The sequence below is a fragment of the Gorilla gorilla genome, chromosome 10, assembly GCF_029281585.2.
Source record: "Gorilla gorilla gorilla isolate KB3781 chromosome 10, NHGRI_mGorGor1-v2.1_pri, whole genome shotgun sequence".
Classification (NCBI taxonomy): Eukaryota; Metazoa; Chordata; class Mammalia; order Primates; family Hominidae; genus Gorilla; species Gorilla gorilla.
Window position 1 is genome coordinate 134,493,935 of NC_073234.2, and position 23,522 is coordinate 134,517,456.

Here is a 23,522-nt window from a genome sequence, read left to right on the forward strand (position 1 = left end):
AGCCACGGGGAACCCCCCAACTGGTAGGAGATAATCATGAAGCTGACTGCCTAATAAAGATAAAGCTCTCTAATAAACCCACAATCCTGAGGTAATGGGTTTGACTTTTAAAAGGCAGATAAAAGTCCCAACGGAAGGACAGACATTTCCTATCAACTCCTTATTGAGAATCACTGTGGAGGAGGCATTTCCTACAGGTGGGAACAGCTGGATGCCTGGGTTGGCATTGAGAAATGGCCACTTTTGCATAAAGCCAGACATCTCCTCTCTCCAGAGCTCCCTCTCTCCCATGGAGAATCCTTTGTCAGAGAAGAATGATAATGACAAAGGATGGAGCCTACGGAATAAGCCTAAAGGAGGTTGAATGGAAAGGGTGGATTTGAGAGTTTGCTGATGATTGGTGCTGGAGCTGCAGAGTTGGAGTCTTCTGAGAACTCTGTGCTGATTGGTGGAGTTGGTATAGACCACCCTCTCTATTCATCCTGCCATCATCCTCAATATTATCATCATCATCCTCACCATTATCACCATGACTGTGATCATCAGTAACATTATCACCATCATCACTATCACCATCATCATCATCAAACATATATTGAACATTTATTAGGCAACAGGGAAATACGCATTTTATAACTGCCTTATGAAGCAGGTAATATTAACATCTCTGATAACATTTCCCATTCTCAGATGGGAAAACTAAGTCTCGATAATATTAAAGAACTTCCTGTGGGTCACACAGCCAGGAAGTAGCAAAGCAGATTCAAACCCAGGTCTATTTGACTCCAGTCAATACAATCTGGTTTCTCTGTTGACAAGGGGCAGGGGCCGAATAACTAGGAGACCCCGGAAGCTTAGGAATCAGGCAGACTCGAGCTGAAATGTTGATTCTGCTGTTTTCAAGCAGTGATCTTGGGTGAGTCACTTCATCTGTCTTCTGCAAGTGATAGTTAAATACTTAACCATCATTTTGCATTTAGTATTAATAGTTTGATAGAGGAAAACATGGTGTGGGTCTATGTCTTAGATGGAACTCACAAGAAAGAAAGCCTGAGATAGAGGTCTGGGTGCATGTGACTTATTGAGACAGGAGAAAGGCAGTGAGGAAGCAGGATAGGACAGGGGAAGAAAGCTAAGAAAAGATATAGTTTCAACTGGACTCAAGCCTCAGCCTGATCCTAAGGGGAGCTCTGGAATGTGGATTCCACCATAGAATTGGTCTGACCTTGAGGCAAGGGGGCAGGTCTTTTGTACTCCTACGTCAGCTAGTCATTGGCTATGGGCCTTCCTCCCCACATCCCACCAGGGGTGGGCAAAATCTTCTGGAAGGGGCATCCCTGAGACATTTGCAGCCAACATTCCCACCTATCTGGAAAGAGATCTAGGATCTGACCAACAGCATCCACTGTGCTGCAGACAAACAGAGCTGATGGTCCTTTCTTAGCCCCTAACTCACCAAGTGTCCTTGAGTGTAGCACTCACCCCTACTGGACCTCAGTTTCTCCAGGCTTGGACTCAATGCTCCCCAAGGGCTGGCCCAGCTCTGACAAGTTCTCACTCTGATCTGGCAACAATGCAACTGACCAAGCTGGCAATCTCAGTTTCTGTAACCCAGGAGGAGAGACAAGGAGACCCCTCTGGTGGCCCCAAAAGTGTGAAGCAAGGTGTCTGACAGCTTCTCCCACTGAAGCCCTTTATCTCACTTCTTGCTGTGTTATTTTAAAACTAACGAGCCCAGACCGCAGGAGCTCACAGCCTGCCATGGAGATTTGTGGCTTGTCTGGTCTGTCCTCTCTGCAGATTTCAGCAGCGGCTTACTGTCTGCTTGTTAGGAATTTTCTCCCAAGCCTCAGCCTCTGGCACGAGTGTGTGTGTGTCTGCAGAGCAGAAAGTCCTAACTGAGCCATCCTCTCAGAAGCCCCCTGTCTGCAGTTCTAGCTGATGACAGGATCCTGTGAGTGACCTGCAGTGGAGGGAGAGACAAATTTATCCCTGGACTGTAGAGAGAGAAGCCTGAACTCAGCAGGAATTGGGTTTCTGTAGCATTTCTAGGTTCCAGCAGCATTTCTACGCTCTGAAGTAGCCACTCAGCTTGGTGGTAGGAAGCCAAGGCCTCAGTGTAGGAGGATCTCCTGGGACCCTCAAGAGCACTTCAACCTCCCATCCCTCTCCTTCCCAGAATCCCTTGCCTTGGCTGTTTGAGGAAAGGTAGTCAGAGTCACAGTGAGTGGGTCCCCAGAGGCAATCTTTGCAAGTGAGGCTGGAGACCAGTGTCGTCTGTTCCTGGAAAATGTGGCTGATATTCAAAGTACCACCATGTGCCAGATACTGTCTAAGTGCTGGACATGCATCATCTCATTTCATTCTTGCAGCAACCTTGTAAAGTGATTGCAATTTGCGGTTTGACCAGGGAGGTGAAAGGACTTGCCCAAGGTCACCCAGCTGGTGAGTGGTCAGGCAGAGTCTATCCGATGGGTCTACTCACTATGCACTCCCAACTCTACCTAGTTAGTAACTCTGTCCCCTCTGTGCAGCTTGCCTTGTATCCTCTGAGCACACATGCCTTTCCCCAGTCAGGATGTCTCCTTTCTCAGCCACTTCCACCCCATACCCCTATATGAGAGTTTCTAATGTACCTGCTGCATCCCTTCCTCTGGACTGTGCACTTGAGGGAGAGGCTTATGTTTGGATCATCTTGAAACAAGCCTCCTCAGGAGTAAAATGATGCTTAGCAGATGAATGAGTGAATGAATAGCTGAGGAATGACTGGATGAATAAACGCACAAACAATAAATGAATCACTGTGTCTAAATGAATAACTTGGAGCTGTCAGTCACTTTATATTTTAAGAACCAGTCCACCAGGCTGGGGCACTTCTATTGAGCCATCTTCTTATTTAAAACCCCACTGGTAGAATGCCACTGGAGCTTACCTCCCTCCTCAACTTTCACCCTTAATCTAGTTAGTTGCTAGCCTGGTGTTCGTTCCATCTTACTCCCAGAAGATCCAGTCTCCTGGCTTTAAACACTATCCAAATGCTATCATCTTTCAAATGCATTTCCCTAGCTCCGATCTCTTCTCTGAACTCCAGGCTCATGTACCCACTTGCCCACTTGCCATCTCAACATAGATGTCTAGTTGACATCTCAAAATCTAACTGGCATCTCAAAAACTGAGCTTTAGAAGACTCTTCCAAAACATGCTTCCCCATCTGCAGTTGTTCCAGCTCAGTGATTGGCAGCAAGATCCTCCCAGTTGCTCAGACCTAAAACCTTGGAGTCATCCTTGGCCCCTCTCTTTCACACTCCATAGCCAATCCATGCAAAAACTCTGTTGATTCTACCTTCAATAAAAGTCCATAATCTGGCCGCCTCTCACCACTACTGCAGAAAAAACACTGACCCCAGCCACCGTCTTCTTCATATGGATTATTGTAGTCATTTCTTCACTGGTCTCCCATATCTATTCCAGATCCCTGGCCATATAGGCTCAGCAAGATGCCAGAGGGATCCTTTAAAACCTAAGTCAGAACATATCTATCCAATGAAGCCTCCAATGGCATCTCATCTCACCGAGAGGAAAGAAGAGCCAAGTCCCTGTGAAAGCCCACCAGATTCTTATACCTGATCCCCCATTACCTCTCTGACTTTACCTCCTACTAATCTCCCCCTTGCTCCCTCAGCTCCAGCCACACTGCTAATTCTTCACTGCATTCCATATGTTCCTGCCTCAGGGCCTTTGCACTGGCTCCACTCTGCCTGTTATGTTCTCCTGGGCATGCTCAAGGCTCACTCCCTCATCACTTTCAAGTCTTTGCTCAAATCTCACCTTCTCAATGAGGGCTTCTCTGATTACCCAGTTTAAAATTGCAAGCCCCTTGCAGTAGTATTCCATCTCCCCCCTAGCACTTATTACCTTCTAATATTTACCACTTAATTATGTTTATTTTCTGCTGTCTTCCTACCTCCACCCATTGCAGTACAATGCGAGCTCCACCAAGCAAGGTTTTTTTTCTCTATCTTGTTCCCAGTGCCTGCACATAATAGATGCTCAATAAATATTTGTTGAATGAAGAATAAGTGAACGGTCCTTGGAAGCACCTCTTGGGAGCAGTTTACACTCTCCTAGATCTTGTACCAAGGCTCCTCCTTTCCAGGGTTGGGGGTTTCCTCTTAAGCTTAGGGCTTCTTTCCACTTCCCAGTTCCCTCTTGTTTGCTTAGTCTTTCTTCTAATAGTGGCTGTGATGATCCCCAAAAGGGACTCACTTGTCCTGTCCCTCCCATGGCAAGAAAACTTAATTAGCAACTCGCCCTCCCCGGAGAAATCCTAAATGTGTCTGCAATTCCAGCTGATCCCCAGGGGACCCTGGGCTGGAAGAAGAGATGATATTCTTGCCCATGGTGACACAACTTAGCAGAATCAGGACTTGAATCCAGGTCAGCAGGACTCCAGGTCCCATGCATTTTCTCAGCATCACCTAATTACCTTTTGAACACCCTGCTCAAGTGGAAAACTATGACATTTTGGAATTCAGTCCCTTCCCTAGTTGGAGGCAGCCTGCATTTTAGGCAGTCTCAACAATCAAATCCAATCCACTTCTCAGCAGTTTTATCTCTCATGAAGCAAATAGGCAATGGACAGGCCAGCCTGTGGAGGGAGAAATGACTGGGTGGATGTGGGGTTGATTGGAGGGCAGTGGATGGATGTGTTCTGTGATGAGTTCAAAACCCGGTCAGGTTGGGTGCCTGACCTGCTTGGCTGAGTTGGGCAAGAAATGCTGAGCTGATTTTTCTCCACATGATTGTTTTGTCCTTTGACCTGAACTTGAGAACCAAGCAATTATTGATATATAAGAGTGTTTGCCACACACTCATAAGCACACACACTCACACATGTCCACACTCTTACACACTTGCTCTCAGCCCTGACAACTGGACTAAGCCATTCTCATCCATTGCCTGTGGAGAGGGAGTGGTGGGGAGCTGTGCTTGTCTATGTTGCTCATCCCTCAGGATCAAGTTCAAACTCCTTGTAGAATCTACAACATGGCTACTCAGAGTGTAGTTTCTGGAGCAACAGCCTCACCTGGGAATTGGTTAGAAATGCAGAAACTCAGGCCCTCCCCCAGACCTACTGAAGAATCAGCATCTGCAGTCTGACAAGATCCCCAGGTGACCCATGCACATGAAGGCTTGAAAAGCACCTGTCTACATGGCCCTGAAGAATCCAGCCCCTTTCTTCCTTCCTAGACTCAAGTCTTGCCTCCCACCCTCCACCTTCACTGTCTGTTCTAACTTACTGCATCCCCTGCAGTCACACAAAGGTCCACTGCTTTGTCTTGGTGCTGGACCTTTGCACTTGCTCTTCCTCCTTTTTGCTCCACTTTCCTGACCAATTTCTATTCATCTGCTAGAAACACATTCCATGACCACCTGCCCACATTCCCCAGGAGGGGTTAGGTGCCCTCTCTGTGGGTCCACTGCCCCCGTAAGCCTCTCTCTATCAGAGAACTTCTTATATACCATATTGCAATTCCCAGTTTAGGGATCTGTCTCCCCTTCCAGGGTGAGAAGTCCTGCAGGGCAGAAACAATGTCTTGGTTACTTTTGGATCCTTGAAATCTGATACTAAGTAGGTGTTCAGTAAACAACTGTTGAGTAATGAATGAAATAATGAGAGAAATGACATCCTCATAAAACTTCCTTTCATTTTTTATTCGATTTCTACTAAAATGAACATTACTGCCCCTATATCCAAATGATGTCTCCCACAGCAGTGCTGTGCAATCCCCAGTTTTCCTCTAAGCTCTATTGCTTTTTCCAGCCACAATGGCAAAGCTCAAAGGGTCACAGCTCCTGAAGATTACCCCCATCCAGGCTTAATGAACTGGATTCACCTTGAAAACGACTCGGAATGCCAAGACCTCAGGCCAGGACATTATTAACACAGCCCAGACTGAGGTCCCAGGAGCCAAGGCACAAATTGGCCAACTTCATCTTGTCTCTGGGCTAGGTCAGCCCCATGATAACTCTTGGGCTTTCTGGAGAGCATTTAAGCATGAGAGTCTAGGCCTACATTCTCTATCAAAACAGGCAGAGTGTGGGTGTCTGGCAAGTGTGGGAAAAAGGATGGACCTTTCACAGCCCTGGATGCACGGGTAGAACAAGTACCTGGGCCATGATCTCTGGAAGGAAGCAAGTACTTTTGCCTCTCCAGGTTTCAGTGCCTTCAGCTATGCAAGGGAAGGAGGTTCACCATGCTGCTGCTGCACACCCCACAGAGGTGTGCAGAGGGTTATAGGAATCAATTGAGACACTGGATTAGTAAGTCCTCTATACACAGAAGGAGCTATTTGTGGAATGGAGGCAATAAATGTCAGCAATGTCTGCAACCTCCTGGCCAACTGCCATTTCTGTTTGTGGAATATAAGATTCAGGCCAAACCTTGAGATACAGAGCCTCTCCAAACACATAAGACCAGTCCTATCTTACAACGTAATTACCAAGATTCCCCCTGTACCTCCACTTATCCTTTCCTATATTTTCAAAATGTTTTCTACTAAAAATACAGAAATTAGCCAAGCGTGGTGGCAGGTGCCTGTAATCCCAGCTACTCAAGAAGCTGAAGCAGGAGAATCACTTGAACCCGGGAGGCGGATGTTGCAGTGAGCCGAGATCATGCCACTGCACTCCAGCCTGGGCGATAGATTGAGCCTCGGTCTCAAAAAAAAAAAAAAAAAGAAAATGTTTTCCAGAGTCTTCTCCTTTTTGTTCTCAGTTGATTTTTTTTTTTTTTTTTTTTATGGAGTCTTGCTCTGTGGCCCAGGCTGGAGTGCAGTGGCGTGATCTCAGCTCACTGCAAGCTCTGCCTTCCAGGTTCATGTCATTCTCCTGCCTCAGCCTCCTGAGGAGCTGGGAGTACAGGTGCCCGCCACCACGCCCAGCTAATTTTTTTTTTTTTTTGTATTTTTAGTAGTGACCGGGTTTCACTGTGTTAGCCAGGATGGTCTCAATCTTCCTGACCTTGTAATCCGCCCACCTCAGCCTCCCAAAGTGCTGGGATTACAGGCGTGAGCCACCACGCCCGGCCTCTCAGTTGATTATTACAAACAGGCAGGACAGCTGCTGATGTTCTTGCCAGTTAATATCTCAGGGTCTCAGTTTGTTCTTCACAGTAGGGATGGTAATGCTGGCTCATGGGTTTCTTTGAAAACTTCAATGAGAAGATGAGTGAGAAGTGCTTAGTTAGCTCAGTGTCTGGTGTGCAGGAGGTGCTTGATAAATACTAGCTGCTGTGATGATCAAGTGATGTGGAGAGAACGCTGGGCTGGGAGTCAAAAGGTGGCAACTCTACTAGCCAGAGCTGTGATATGAGTCACTATTTGCCTTGGGCAAGTCCCCTTGCCTCTTGGGCCTCCGTTTCTCCACTCTGTACAGGGCTGAGCTGGATCTGGGGTTCTTCCCGCTCTACCATTGTTGGTCTCTGATTCCCCAAACAGTGTTTAACTCAATCTAGTGCTTGGGGCATGAGGATCTGCACCCAATGCTGGGCCAAATGAGCACTTTGTTGGGAGCAGCTGGCTGATTGGCTCAGTGAGCAAGAGCTTTGATGGGAAGCAGGGAAGCAGCTAGGGAGCCAGGCCTCTTGAGGAGTTTTGCAGAAAAGTTCAGCCCTGACTCTTATCAGAGCCTTGGAATCTGCCGGTTGCCATGACTACAGAGACAGCATCTAAGCTCCAGGTCTCTGATTAGCAGGAACAGAGCCGCCGGGAGGCCTTGAGGAATTCGGCACTCGTGGCTCCCTCCCTCCGTCTGTGAAGTGGAGTGTGCCGGCCCTTGACTCCACTGTTTTAGCTGTCCCCAAAGATTTCGGCTTCTTTTAAGTATTTTTTAAATGCGATATAGAAGGAAAATGAGGCAACTGCCAGTACTTCTCAGCAAAGATGGAACACAGAATTTTTCATAAGGACCTGCAAAGATGCAAGGCTGGAGGTAGGGAAGGGAGATAGGTGGGGCTGTGGAGGGCTGAGGGCTGTGGCTGAAGCCTGATTCCACTGCAGCGTTGAGTGACCTCAGACTCTTTATTTGTACCTCTGCTTCTTTATTTGTAAGGAGAGTTAGGATCCGATCTGTGGTTCCCACATGAGATCGGTAATCACAATTCATTTGTTCACCCATCCATTTATTCATTTGTTCATTCAATGAATGTTCATTGAGCAGGAAGCTACATGACGGTTTCCTTCTTCCTCCCCTCAGCATTTCCTCTCTGCCTGGCAGAATTCATTTTATTTCTGTTGGTTTTATTGCAAAATTCCAGGTGGGATACCCAACACCAGGAAGGTGAAATCAGTGCTATTGGAGAAAAAGAAAAATCTACCACATCAGAGGGTATAAAGTTACATAAATTCCTGCAACTCCATTGTGTCTTTCCTCACCAAATCATCTTCAAGATTTCCCCATATCTGATTCCTGACCCCTGTTGCTGACAATGATGGATGAGGCACTGTCCTCACCCTAAGCCTTACACCCCAGGGCTCTGGCAGTAGCATCCACCAGCTTCCCCTGTACTTCAGATAACTCACGCCTCTACTCTCTCCATTAGACAAGTCACTGAGACTTCCCACCCAATGCCAGCACACTCACCATGTGTTTATTCAATGCCAAATTCCTCACAGCTCTCAGCTTTTGCCTATCATGGGATTGCTTGTGGTATCGATTTATTTTCTACAATGTCCCAAAGAGTTCAGAATTATATTCTTATGTGTCTCCATCTTGACATAGTAATAATGTGTGACTTGCAAGAATTGGTTACAAAGGGCAGCTTCTGCCTTGCTCTCTTGGAATGATTATTGTCGGGGAAGCCAGCCGCCATGTTGTGAGGATACTCAAGCAGCCACATGGAGAGGCCCATGTGAAGAACTAAGGCCTTCTGCCAACAGCCAGCACCAGCTTGCCAGCCATATGAGTGAGCCACCTTGGAAGTGAAATATCTTATGTGTCAGGGCTTTGCTGGACAATACACACAAATCAATAAGCTCACTGATCTTTTCTAAAAGAAATATGAGGTTGAACAGAGAAGACATGGATTGAGCAGTCTGAGTAGACTGAGGCATTGGCTGAGTTACTGACCCTTTCTAAGATTCCATTCCCACCAACTATAACATCAGGAAATTAGTCCAACGCATCTCAAAAGCACTTTCTAACTTTTTGAAACAATGTTCTCTTTGGCCAATTTTTTACTGCTTTTATTGATTCATTGAAAAAATATTGCCTGATATTCCCTAAGCAGCAGGCTCTGAGGCAGAAAGACGCAGTCTTGCTCGCAGGGAGCTCATAGTCCAATTTGATAGAAGACAATTAAATGACAACATATTATTAAGAGTTGCTGGCAAGGGAGCAAAGGCATACCACATCCTAGAAAAGGGGATAGATCTTCCCAAAAGCTTGCTCCCTACTCTACCTTCTCCATCTCCTCAATGTTGATGCCATCCTTCCAGTTGCTCAGGCTCAAAACCTTGGAGTCATCCTTGACTCCTTCTCCTGTCTTACTCTCTTACTTCTCACATTTAGCCAGCAGTAAATCATGTCAGTACTACTTTCAAAATTTCTTAGAATCAGACCACATCTTATCCCCCACTCCATTGCTACTACACTGATTGGAGCTTGGACTATTGCAACCATTTCCCCATCTCTGCCCTTTTCTCCCTTCAGCCTTGTGTCCCTCAATCACTAGAGTGATCGTTCTCAAAGGTAACCCAGTCCCCATCACTCCTGTTCCAAAGACTCTTCTCCCATCTCAGCTACAGAGAGCCCCAAAGGTCTTCCCATGACCTGATCTCTGATCTCACCTCTTGCCACTCTAGTCCTTGCTTGCTGTTCCTTATTATTATTATTATTACTATTGTTATAGGCAGAGGCTCATTCTGTCACCCAGGGTGGAGTGCAGTGGCATGATCTCAGCTCACTGCAACCTCTGCTTCCTGGGTTCAAGCAATTCTCCTGCCTCAGCCTCCTGAGTAGCTGGGATTACAGATGTGCAACACCACACCAGCTAATTCTTTTATTTTTAGTAGAGAAAGGGTTCTGCCATATTGGCCAGTCTGGTCTCAAACTCCTGACCTCAAGTTATCCACTTGCCTCGGCCTCCCGAAGTGCTGGGATTACAGGCATGAGTGACTGTGCCTGGCCGCTCTTCCTTATAATATGTTAACAATTTTTGAACTTGCTATTCCTTCTGCCTAGGGCACACTTCTCACTTCGAGCAGATACCTGTATAGAAGCTATATATAACTGTGTAACAAATTATTCCAAATCTTTTGGCTGAAAACAACAACAAACAGTTATTATGGTTCATAGTTTCTGTGACTCAGGAATTTGGCTGAGTGGTTCTAACTCATCATCTCTCATGAAGCTGTGGTCAGATGTCAACCAGGTTTGCAGTCTCATCATAAGGCTTGACTGGAGCTGAAGAATCCTCTTCCAAGGTGGCTCACTCATAGGGCTAACAAGTTGGTGCTGACTGTTGGCAGGAGGCCTCAGTTCTTCTTCACATAGGCCTCTCCATATGGCTGCTTGAGTGTCCTCACAACATGGCTTCCACCAGAATCATCAACCCAAGAGAGGAAGGCAGAAGCTACCTTTTGTGACCAAGTCTTGAAGGTCATACATTATTACTTCTACTACATTCTTTTCATTGAATGTGAGTCACTAAGCCCATCCGATATTCAAAGGGAGATAAATTAAGTTCCATCTTTTGTTCTTTTGATGACAAGAGTGTCAAAGAATCTAAGAACACATTCTAAACCACCCAAATTTTAAGATTAGTCCTGAATCCTTCAAGTCTCTACTCCCTTGTTACTTCTCAGGAAGGACTTCTCTGATTATTATATACAAAGTAGCAGCCACTCCTCCCATTTCTTAGCTCTGTATGCTGCTTTAGTCACACCAAAATTTATTACCATTCAGCTGAAAATGGTGGCTCATACCTGTAATCCCAGCACTTTGGGAGGCCAAGTCAGGAGGATTGCTTGAGCCCAGGAGTTCAAGACCAGTTTGAACAATACAGTGGGACCCTGTCTCTACAAAAAAAAAAAAAAAATCTGGGTGTGGTGGTGTGTACCTGTGGTCCCAGCTACTTAGGAGGCTGAGGTCAGAGGATCACTTGAGCCAGGGAGTTCAAGGCTGCAGTGAGCTGTGATTGTGTCACTGCACTCCATCCTGGACAACACAGTGAGACTCTGTCTCAAAAAAAAAAAAATGTGTTACCATTCAACAAGCCCTATTTTTACTTGCTTATGTATCTATTCCTCCATCTAGAATGTAAACATTCCATAATCACAGGAGACATCTCCGTCTTGTTCACTGTGTCTCCACACCTGAAACTGACCTGGATACAATTTAGGCACTCAGGAAATTGAAGTTAAGGAATGCAGGTTACCCTAGGCCAGGACAAGTATGGGAAGAGGCAAGCCTTGCTGGGTGTTAGGCAGAAAATAGAAGCTTTGTTGTCAGACAGCAGACAGGGCAGCATTCCTCAGAGATAAATGGGCAGAAGTAAAGACATGGAAAGGTAACCCCCATAGGAGGGAGGTTTAGGGAAAACTGAGGCTGAGCAGGATGGAAGGGAGTTCTGGAAGCACAGAGTTGGCAGTGAGAAGGGCTGAGAAGCCCAAATTAGAATCTCCATCCCTCCAGGGCTTGCAGTATCTACCAGCTCAGCTTCTAAAGATGCACTCATAAGTGGCTGACAGAGATGGATGTGTTTTGCTGCCCTTCCTTCAATATTGACTGGGCTTGACTTGCTCTCTTAGAAGCCCTAAGGAGCAGGGGGCTTATCAGATGCATTCATCCTGAGTCATAAAACCAATCTGGATGCACTGATGCGGGAGCCTGGTGCATGAGACATGCTAATGCCTTTGATCAATGCTTGACATGGGGTCTGAAGGCAGGGTGAGCAGGGAGGGATGCTCTCTGCGTGTCACCAAATACGCCTGTGACTCTCAAACTCCTGACTCTTCCTAGTTAAGAGCCAGGAACTTGGGTGACAGTCTCTTCAAAAGCTGAGTAACCAGGCAACTTCTTTGCCCTCTCAGGAACTCCCATAAAGAGGTGGGACTCACAGGCGACGCCTCAGTATTCTCTGCAGCCTGTGTCATTGGCAGAGTTGGGGGCTGCAGGACTGCAGGCCTTCATGGGAACTGCTGTCCCAAGTGGGTGGCTCATACCAATTAAGGACATCAGATTGGAGATTTGGTTTACAAGGAAGTAAAACCAAAGAAAACTGACTTTTGAGGCCTTTCTGCTTGTATATTTTATCTCATTTTATCTTCACAATAGCTCAGAAACACATGAATTGATACTATTCACTATTTTATAACTGAAGAAACTGCAACTCAGAGATGTTGTGACTGGACCCAGATACTATAGCTACTAAATAGTTAAGACCATTTGAATCTGCATATATGTAGTCCATACAGAAATAAGGCAGAGAAATGGAATAGAAATGGCAAAGGGGGATTTACACTAATCCTATCATGCTTTGGCCTCCCATTATGTCTTGAGAAAAGAAATGAAATGCTGGTTTCCAGCATCTCTCTTTGATCTAGTCCAAATAGAATAAGCTATGCTGCTGTGACAAATAAACCTACATCAAAGTGGTTTAATCTAATTTCAGTTATTTCTCTCTTGCAAAGTCTGATGTGGTGAAGGCATCTTTCCTTCATCAAATAGTTTCACCTTTCAGAATGTGCGGACTCTAAAGTCGCTATGACAGAGGAAGGGGGAGCTGGAGAAGGTACAGAGATCTTGATTGCCTTGAACTGGAAATTACATGTGTTCCCCCCTGCTTAGAGACCATTGGCCAAAGATAATCTCATGGGCTCAACCTAACTGTAAGGGAAGCTGGGAAATACTAGTAATTCTATGAATATTTAATGAACATTAAGTGTCTCTGTATATTCTAACACTTTTGTGTCCTTATTTCTTCCTCTGTAGGACAGAGCCCCAGAATAGCCCCATTGTCCCAGCTCAGGATGGACCCTCAGAAAATCTGGGTCAGCATCTGGCCACCGAGCCCTTGGGCACCAACAGCTGGGAGAGAGACAAGACCTGTCGGGAATTGGGTGCCACTAGAGGACACAGGTGAGATCCAATGAGGACGTTCAAGTTGAAGATACAGAAATAAAGTCTGCCTCTCTGGCCATGGCTCACCCCTCTCTTATGCAAGTTCCTCTTTCAAACCCTTAAATCAAGGGTTAGTAAATATTTACCACAGAGGAACAAATCATAAATATTTTAAGTTTGTAGACCCAGTGGTTTCTGTCACAACTACTCAACTCAGCCATTGCAGTGCAAAAAACAGCCATAGGCATTATGCAAACAAAAAGCATATCTGTGTTCCAATAAAATTGTATTTATAAAAGCAGGAGGCAGGCTAAATTGGCGCACTGGCTGTAGTTCAGCAAGTCCTACCTTAAATGATAGAGTTCCTTTGCATTTTAATGGCTCTATGAGCCACTGACTCCCAAATCATAGTTTCAGCCCAGACCTGTCTCAGGAGTTTCAGGTCTCTGCATGTTTTCTTTTACTCAGTTGTTTAACCAGTACTTTTTGAGCACCCACTGTGTGATGGGCACTGTACTAGCACACATATACAGAGAGCACTGTATACACATACTCCATAAAAATACTGTATACTCAGCATTTTACTGAGGCTGGGAGAAGTAAAGTGAGTTCCCCAGAATATGACAGCCACTAAGTGGCAGAGTGAAGTTTTGAACTCCAGTCTCTCTGATCTTAAATCCTTGACTAAAACCCACTCCATTATCCTATGGATGCTACTGAAAAACAAAAAAAAATTATCCCCTGCCTCCTGTTTTCAGCATATGCTTATAAAGTCTGGCCCATCTTTGGCCTCTCGGAAATCTATTTCTAGAAGATGTGATCACTGAATTTTGGAGAAGTGGCTGGGGAAACTAGAGTCATTTTTTTTCTTTTTAATTTTTATTTCATTATTATTTTTTAACTTTTATTTTAGGTTTGGGGCTACATGTGAATGTTTGTTGCGTAGGTAAACATGTGTCATAGAGATTTGTTGTATATATTATTTTATTACCCAAGTATCAAACCCATTACACAATAGTTATCTTTTCTGCTCCTCTCCCTCCATCCACCCTCTCTGGTCAAGTTGTTTCCTTCTTTGTGTTCATAAATTCTTATAAGTGGGAATTAAGTGGAGTAATTTTCAAAAATAAAGTCTACCCCACCACCTAGGCTGCCCTCTCAGCTACAGGCTTTAGTTACGCTGCAATTTCAAAGAGAGAGAAACAGTTAAGCCCTATCAACTTGGAGAATTGAAGTTCAACCTCATGTCTGGAGAGTTCTCCCAAGGAAACAGGAAGAAAGTTGTTACCATGACAGGCAGAGGGAGATAAAGAGAGAAGTGAGAAGGAAGGGAATTTCCCTACTTTTAAAACTTTGGGCCAGGCATGCTGGCTCACACTTGTAATCCCAACACTTTGGAAGGCCGAGGTGGGAGGATCACTTGAGGTCAGGAGTTGGAGACCAGCCTGGCCAACATGGTGAAACCCTTGTCTCTGCTAAAAATACAAAAATTAGCCAGGTGTGATGGTGCACACCTGTAATCCCAGCACTCTGGAGGCTGAGGCAGAAGAATTGCTTGTACCCAGGAGGAGGAGGTTGCAGTGAGCCGAGATCGCACCACTGCACTTCAGCCTGGGCGACAGAGTGAGACTCCGTCTAAAAATAAAAAATAAAAAATATTGTCTCCTAGATGGAATCTGAGTGTACAAATCTTGACCCTGTCACTTACGAACTGAGCAACCTTGGGCAAGTTTCTTTTCCTCCATGGGCCTCAGTGTTCACAGCTATAAAATGGGAATGTTGAGATGTAATTCTCAAGGTCAGGATGAGGATTAAGTTAGACTAGGCATGTACAGATTGTGGCAGCGAGACTAGAGCAGAGGAAATCCTGAGATATGTTAGTGAGAGTTTCATGAAGCCAGAAGAGAAGATTCTGGTTATGAAAATCTGAAAAAAGTGATGCCATGTCATACAGCATCTCTATTGTAGAGCTGTTGTACTCTAGTGTACAGCATCTGGGCCTCTCACTCCCTTCTATCTGTGACTGACCCTCTGATGTGACAAAACCACAATAATGATGATAATAATAATAACAGTGATAATAAAAGTAATCATAATTATATTATATAATACATTTATTATTTAATAATTAATTATAATTATAATAACAGAAACCCCTTATACTGTCCTCTTACTCTATGCCAGACCAGGGCACATAACCTAAGTCAGCTCCTTTATTCCTGGAAGCAAACTTAGGACACAGGTACCATGTTTCTTCCCATCTTGTTGATGATGATCAAGATGAGACTCAGAGAGGTCTCTGAGCCCTGTTGGAAGTAAGAGAGTTAGACTTTAAATCTAGGTTTGTCAGCTTCTGGACCAGCATTCCTTACTGCTGCATACTTTACTGCATATGTAACTTCTGCATATGTAACCGCTGTGTTGGAACCACTGCATACTTAACCACTGCTTTTTTTTTAATTTTTTTTGTTATACTTTAAGTTCTAGGGTACATGTGCACAACATGCAGGTTTGTTACATATGTATACATGTGCCATGTTGGTGTGCTGCACCCATTAACTCATCATTTACATTAGGCATTTCTCCTAATGCAATCCCTCCCCCCTCCCCCCACCCCACAACAGGCCCCACTGTGTGATGTTCCCCATCCTGTGTCCAAGTGTTCTCATTGTTCAATTCCCACCTATGAGTGAGAACATGCGGTGTTTGGTTTTCTGTCCTTGCGATAATTTGTTCAGAATAATGGTTTCCAGCTTCATCCACGTCCTTACAAAGGACATGAACTCATCCTTTTTCATGGATGCATAGTATTCCATGGTGTATATGTGCCACACTTTCCTAATCCAGTCTATCATTGATGGACATTTGGGTTGGTTCCAAGTCTTTGCTATTGTGAATAGTGCCGCAGTAAACATACACGTGCATGTGTCTTTATAGCAGCATGATTTATAATCCTTTGGTTATATACCCAGTAATCGGATGGCTGCGTCAAATGATATTTCTAGTTTTAGATCCTTGAGGAATCACCACACTGTCTTCCACAATGGATGAACTAGTTTACACTCCCACCAACAGTGTAAAAGTGTTCCTATTTCTCCATATCCTCTCCAGCATCTGTTGTTTCCTGACTTCTTAATGATCGCCATTCTCACTGGTGTGAGATGGTATCTCATTGTAGTTTTGATTTGCATTTCTCTGATGGCCCGTGATGATGAACATTTTTTCATGTGTCTGTTGGCTGCATAAATGTCTTCTTTTGAGAAGTGTCTGTTCATATCCTTTGCCCGCTTTTTGATGGGGTTGTTTGATTTTTTTCTTGTAAATTTGTTTAAGTTCTTTGTAGATTCTGGATATTAGCCCTTTGTCAGATAGGTAGATTGTAAAAATTTTCTCCCATTCTGTAGGTTGCCTGTTCACTCTGATGGTAGTTTCTTTTGCTGTGCAGAAGCTCTTTAGTTTAATTAGATCCCATTTGTCAATTTTGGCTTTTGTTGCCATTGCTTTTGGTGTTTTAGTCATGAAGTCCTTGCCCATGCCTATGTCCTGAATGGTATTGCCTAGGTTTTTTATGGTTTTAAGTCTAACATTTAAGTCTTTAATCCATCTTGAATTAATTTTTGTATAAGGTGTAAGGAAGGGATCCAGTTTCAGCTTTCTACATAGGGCTAGCCAGTTTTCCCAGCACCACTTGTTAAATAGGGAATCCATTCCCCATGTCTTGTTTTTGTCAGGTTTGTCAAAGATCAGATGGTTGTAGATGTGTGGTGTTATTTCTGAGGGCTCTGTTCTATTCCATTGGTCTATATCTCTGTTTTGGTACCAGTACCATGCTGTTTTGGTTACTGTAGCCTTGTAGTATAGTTTGAAGTCAGGTAGCGTGATGCCTCCAGCTTTGTTCTTTTGGCTTAGGATTGTCTTGGCAATGCGGGCTCTTTTTTTGGTTCCATATGAACTTTAAAGTAGTTGTTTCCAGTTCTGTGGAGAAAGTCATTGGTAGCTTGATGGGGATGGCATTGAATCTATAAATTACCTTGGGCAGTATGGCCATTTTCATGATATTGATTCTTCCTATCCATGAGCATGGAATGTTCTTCCATTTGTTTGTGTCCTCTTCTATTTCATTGAGCAGTGGTTTGTAGTTCTCCTTGAAGAGGTCCTTCACATCCTTTGTAAGTTGGATTCCTAGATATTTTATTCTCTTTGAAGCAATTGTGAATGGGAGTTCACTCATGATTTGGCTCTGTGTTTGTCTGTTATTGGTGTATAGGAATGCTTGTGATTTTTGCACATTGATTTTGTATCCTGAGACTTTGCTAAAGTTGCTTATCAGCTTAAGGAGATTTTGAGCTGAGACAATGGGGTTTCATAAATAGACAATCATGTCATCTGCAAACAGGGACATTTTGACTTCCTCTTTTCCTAAGTGAATACCCTTTATTTCTTTCTCCTGCCTGATTGCCCTGGCCAGAACTTGCAACAGTATGTTGAACAGGAGTGGTGAGAGAGGGCATCCCTGTCTTGTGCCAGTTTTCAAAGGGAATGCTTCCAGTTTTTGCCCATTCAGTATGATATTGGCTGTGGGTTTGTCATAAATAGCTCTCATTATTTTGAGATATGTCCCATCCATACCTAGTTTATTGAGAGTTTTTAGCATGAAGCGTGGTTGAATTTTGTCAAAGGCCTTTTCTGCATCTATTGAGATAATCCTGAGGTTTTTGTCTTTGGTTCTGTTTATATGATGAATTACATTTATTGATTTGCATATGTTGAACCAGCCTTGCATCCCAGGGATGAAGCCAACTTGATCATGGTGGATAAGCTTTATGATGTGCTGCTGGATTTAAAATAATGGTTTGCCAGTATTTTATTGAGGATTTTCGCATCAATGTTCATCAGGGATATTGGGTCTAAAATTCTCTTTTTTTGTTGTGTCTCTGCCAGGCTTTGTTATCAGGATGATGCTGGCTTCATAAAATGAGTTAGGGAGGATTCCCTCTTTTTCTATTGATTGGAATAGTTACAGAAGAAATGGTACCAACTCCTCTTTGTACCTCTAGTAGAATTCGGCTGTGAATCCATCTGGTCCTGGACTTTTTTTGGTTGCTAGGTTATTAATTATTGCCTCAATTTCAGAGCCTGTTATTGGTCTATTTGGGGATTCAACTTCTTCCTGGTTTAGTCTTGGGAGGGTCTATGTGTCCAGGAATTTATCCATTTCTTCTAGATTTTCTAGTTTATTTGTGTAGAGTGTTTATAGTATTCTCTGATGGTAGTTTGTATTTCTGTGGGATCAGTGGTGATATCCCCTTTACCATTTTTTATTGCATGTATTTGATTCTTCTCTCTTTTCTTCTATATTAGTCTTGCTAGTGGTCTATCAATTTTGTTGATCTTTTCAAAAAACCAGCTCCTGGATTCATTGATTTTTGGAAGGGTTTTTTGTGTATCTCCTTCAGTTCTGCTCTGATCTTAGTTATTTCTTGCCTTCTTCTAGCTTTTGAATGTGTTTGCTCTTGCTTCTCTAGTTCTTTTAATTGTGATGTTAGGGTGTCAATTTTAGATCTTTCCTGCTTTCTATTGTGGGCATTTAGTGCTATAAATTTCCCTCTACACACTGCTTTAAATGTGTCCCAGAGATTCCGGTATGTTGTGTCTTTGTTCTCGTTGGTTTCAAAGAACATCTTTATTTCTGCCTTCATTTCGTTATGTACCCAGTAGTCATTCAGGAGCAGGTTGTTCAGTTTCCATGTAGTTGTGCAGTTTTGAGTGTGTCTCTTAATCCTGAGTTCTAATTTGATTGCACTGTGGTCTGAGAGACAGTTTGTTGTGATTTCTGTTCTTTTACATTTTCTGAGGAGTGCTTTACTTCCAACCATGTGGTCAATTTTGGAATAAGTGTGATGTGGTGCTGAGAAGAATGTATATTCTGTTGATTTGGGGTGGAGAGTTCTGTAGATGTGTATTAGGTCCACTTGGTGCAGAGCTGAGTTCAATTCCTGGATATCCTTGTTAACTTTCTGTCTCATTGATCTGTCTAATGTTGACAGTGGGGTGTTAAAGTCTCCCATTACTATTGTGTGGGAGTCTAAGTCTCATTGTATGTCTCTAAGGACTTGCTTTTTGAATCTGGGTGCTCCTGAATTGGGTGCATATATACTTAGGATAGTTGGCTCTTCTTCTTGAATTGATCCCTTTACCATAATGTAATGGCCTTGTTTGTCTCTTTTGATCTTTGTTGGTTTAGAGTCTGTTTTATCAGAGACTAGGATTGCAACCCCTGCTTTTTTTTTTGTTTTCCATTTGCTTGGTAGATCTTCCTCCATCCCTTTATTTTGAGCCTATGTGTGTCTCTGCAGGTGAGATGGGTCTCTTGAATACAGCACGTTGATGGGTCTTGACTCTTTATCCAATTTGCCAGTCTGTGTCTTTTAATTGGAGCATTTAGCCCATTTACATTTTAAGGTTAACATTGTTATGTGTGAATTTGATCCTGTCATTATGATGTTAGCTGGTTATTTTGCTCGTTAGTTGATGCAATTTCTTCCTAGTATTGATGGTCTTTACAATTTGGCATGTTTTTGCAGTGGCTAGTATCAGTTGTTCCTTTCCATGTTTAGTGCTTCCTTCAGGAGCTCTTGTAAGGCAGGCCTGGTGGTGACAAAGTCTCTCAGCATTTGCTTGTCTGTAAAGGATTTTATTTCTCCTTCACTTATGAAGACTAGTTTGGCTGGATATGAAATTCTGGGTTGAAAATTCTTCCTTTAAGAATGTTGAATATTGGCCCCCACTCTCTTCTGGCTTGTAGAGTTTCTGCCGAGAGATCAGCTGTTAGTCTGATGGGCTTCCCTTTGTGGGTAACCCAACCTTTCTCTCTGGCTGCCCTTAACATTTTTTCCTTCATTTCAACTTTGGTGACTCTGACAGTTATGTGTCTTGGAGTTGCTCTTCTCGAGGAGTATCTTGTGGCATTCTCTGTATTTCCTGAATTTGAATGTTGGCCTGCCCCGCTAGGTTTGGGAAGTTCTGGATAATATCCTGAAGAGTGTTTTCCAACTTGGTTCCATTCTCCCTGTCACTTTCAGGTACACCAATCAGACATAGATTTGGTCTTTTCACATAGTCCCATATTTCTTGGAGGCTTTGTTCATTTCTTTTTACTCTTTTTTCTCTAAACTTCTCTTCTCACTTCATTTCATTCATTTGATCTTCAATCACTGATACCCTTTCTTCCACTTGATTGAATTGGCTACTGAAGCTTGTGCATGCATCATGTAGTTCTTGTGTCATGATTTTCAGCTCCATCAGGTCATTTAAGGTCTTCTCTACACTGTTTATTCTAGTTAGCCATTCGTCTAATCTTTTTTCAAGGTTTTTAGCCTCTTTGCGATGGGTTCAAACATCCTCCTTTAGCGCAGAGAAGTTTGTAATTGCTGATCATCTGAAGGCTTCTTCCCTCAACTTGTCAAAGTCATTCTCCGTCCGGCTTTGTTCCATTGTTGGCAAGGAGCTGCGTTCCTTTGGAGGAGAAGAGGCACTCTGGTTTTTAGAATTTTAGCTTTTCTGCTCTGGTTTCTCCCCATCTTTGTGGTTTTATCAGCCTGTGGTCTTTGATGATAGTGATGTACAGATGGGGTTTTGGTGTGGATGTCCTTTCTGTTTGTTAGTTTTCCTTCTAACAGTCAGGACCCTCAGCTGCAGGTCTGTTGGAGTTTGCTGGAGGTCCACTCCAGACACTGTTTGCCTGGGTATCACCAGCGGAGGCTGCAGAACAGCAAATATTGCAGAATGGCAAATGTTGCTGCCTGATCCTTCCTCTGGAATCTTCGTCTCAGAGGGGCACCTGGCCATATGAGGTGTCAGTCAGCCCCTACTGGGAGGTGCCTCCCAGTTAGGCTAGTTGGGGGTCAGGGACGCATTTGAGGAGGCAGTCTGTCCGTTTGCAGATCTCAAACTCTGTGCTGGGAGAACCACTACTCTCTTCAAAACTGTCAGACAGGGACATTTAAGTCTGCAGAAGTTTCTGCTGCCTTTTGTTCAGCTATGCCCTGCCCCCAGAGGTGGAGTCTACAGAGGCAGGCAGGCCTCCTTGAGCTGTAGTAGGCTCCACCTAGTTTGAGCTTCCTGACCACTTTGTTTACCTACTCAAGCCTCAGCAATGGCGGATGCCCCTGCCCCAGCCTCGCTGCCGCCTTGCAGTTTGATCTCAGACTGCTGTGCTTGCAGTGAGTGAGGCTCCGTGGGCATGGGACCATCCAAGCCACATGTGGGATATAATCTCCTGGTGTGCCATTTGCTAAGACCATTGGAGAGGTGCAATATTAGGGTGGGAGTGTCCCAATTTTCCAGGTACCCTCTGTCACAGCTTCCCTTGGCTAGGAAAGGGAATTCCCTGACCCCTTGCACTTCCCAGGTGAGGCGATGCCCCGCCCTGCTTCGGCTCATGCTCCGTGGGCTGCACCCACTGTCCGACAAGCCCCTGTGAGATGAACCTGGTACCTTAGTTGGAAATGCAGAAATCACCCATCTTCTGCATCACTCACGCTGGGAGCTGTAGACTGGAGCTCTTCCTATTCGGCCATCTTGGAACCTCCTCACCACTGCATATTTAATTGATGCATGTTTAACTACTGTGTACAAACTGCTGAGCACTTAACCACTGGATAGTTAACCTCTGCTACTTCCCCAAGGTGTGCTTAACTACCACTTGTTTAACCACTACAGACTTAACTGCTGCACATGTAACCACTGCATACTCAACTGATACTTATTGAACTGTCATATATTTCATCACTGTATTTAGCCATGCATATGTAACCACAGCATACACAAGCATTATGTACTTAACCCCTGCACCTGTAACCAGGGTATACTTAACAACTATTCTGCCCCTTCCTGACCCTCTATGATGGTACAAGTAGAACTAGTGTAGGGAAAAATAGGGGGTAGAAGAAATGTAGATCTACCAGGGTAAAGGCATTTGGGATTTATTGAGGGAGTTGATGATCCCCATCTCACACACCTCAAATGACTCCAAATTCAAGGGCTTTCTGAGTTTTACCCCATTACTTAAATGCAAATCAAGGACGAAGTTCTCAAATCATGCTCCCCTGGGACCCTGGGATTCCAGAAGTTATAGCTGACTGAAACAATAGGCTCTTTCCTCATTTTGTAAGACACACTCTAAAAGATTTTTTTTTCTCTCAAGTTTTTCTCCTTTTATTTTTTTCCCACTCAAATTCCCAGTAGCTGTTGCACTGGGAAGTGTTTCTACGAAACAAGATGATTTAACAAGAAGCTCAATTATTTCATTCATTTATTCTCTCTTTTGGTCACCCAACAAATATTGATTAGGCTTTTGCCCTGTGACAAGCACTCTTTAAGGAAATAATTTGGTGGCCGGGCACCGTGGCTCATGCCTGTAATCCCAGCACTATGGGAGGCCAAAGCAGGTGGATCACCTGGGGTCAGGAGTTTGAGACCAGCCTGGCCAACATGGTGAAACCCTGTCTCTACTTTAAAAATACAAAAATCAGCCTGGCTTGGTGGTGGGGGCCTGTAATCCCAGCTACTAGGAAGGCTGAGGCAGGAGAATCGCTTCAACCCAGGAGATGGAGGTTGCAGTGAGCTGAGATCATGCCACTGCACTCCAGCCTAGGCAAGAGAGTGAAACTGTGTCTCAAAAAAAAAAAAAAAAAGAATTTGGAAGTAGCCCATCCTGTTTACACAAGCATCCTGTTTGTTTCCTGGACATGCATACTGTGCCTTGTGCTTTATAACATATAAGTGTAGTTAAGTAGTTAGGTACTTAATTCCTGTGATACTTATTTTTAACCTACTAAAAGGGACCCTCTTAGAAATGCAAATCAAAACCACAATGAGATGCCATCTCACGCCAGTCAGAATGGCAATTATTAAAAAGTCAAGAAACAACAGATGCTGGCGAGGTTGTACAGAAATAGGAATGCTTTTACACTATTAGTGGGAATGTAAATTAGCTCAATCATTGTGGAAGATGGTGGTTCCTCAAAGACCTAGAACCAGAAATACCATTTGACCCAGCAATCCCATTACTGGGTATATACCCAAAGGAATATATGTCATTCTATTATAAAGATACATACACGCATATGTTCATTGCAGCACTATTCACAATAGCAAAGACATGAAATGAACCCAAATGCCCATCAATGATAGGCTGGATAAAGAAAATGTGGTACACATATACCATGGAATACTATGCAGTATTCCATACTATGAACAAGATCATGTCCTTTGCAGGCACAAGGATGAAGCTGGAAGCTATTATCCTCTGCAAACCAATGCAAGAACAGAAAACCAAACACTGCATTATCTCACTTATAAGTGGGAGCTGAACATTGAGAACACATGGACACAGGAAG

General features: G+C 43.9%; 1 protein-coding gene across 1 annotated transcript in view; it reads left to right on the plus strand.

The window, feature by feature from the left end:
• Positions 1-23,522, plus strand: part of SRRM4 (serine/arginine repetitive matrix 4) — a 181,449-nt gene that overhangs the window by 107,753 nt on the left and 50,174 nt on the right. Inside the window, exon 2 of the mRNA XM_019038900.4 lies at positions 12,994-13,140. Coding sequence (XP_018894445.2) covers positions 12,994-13,140 — 147 coding nt within the window. The remainder of the gene's footprint in view (positions 1-12,993; positions 13,141-23,522) is intronic.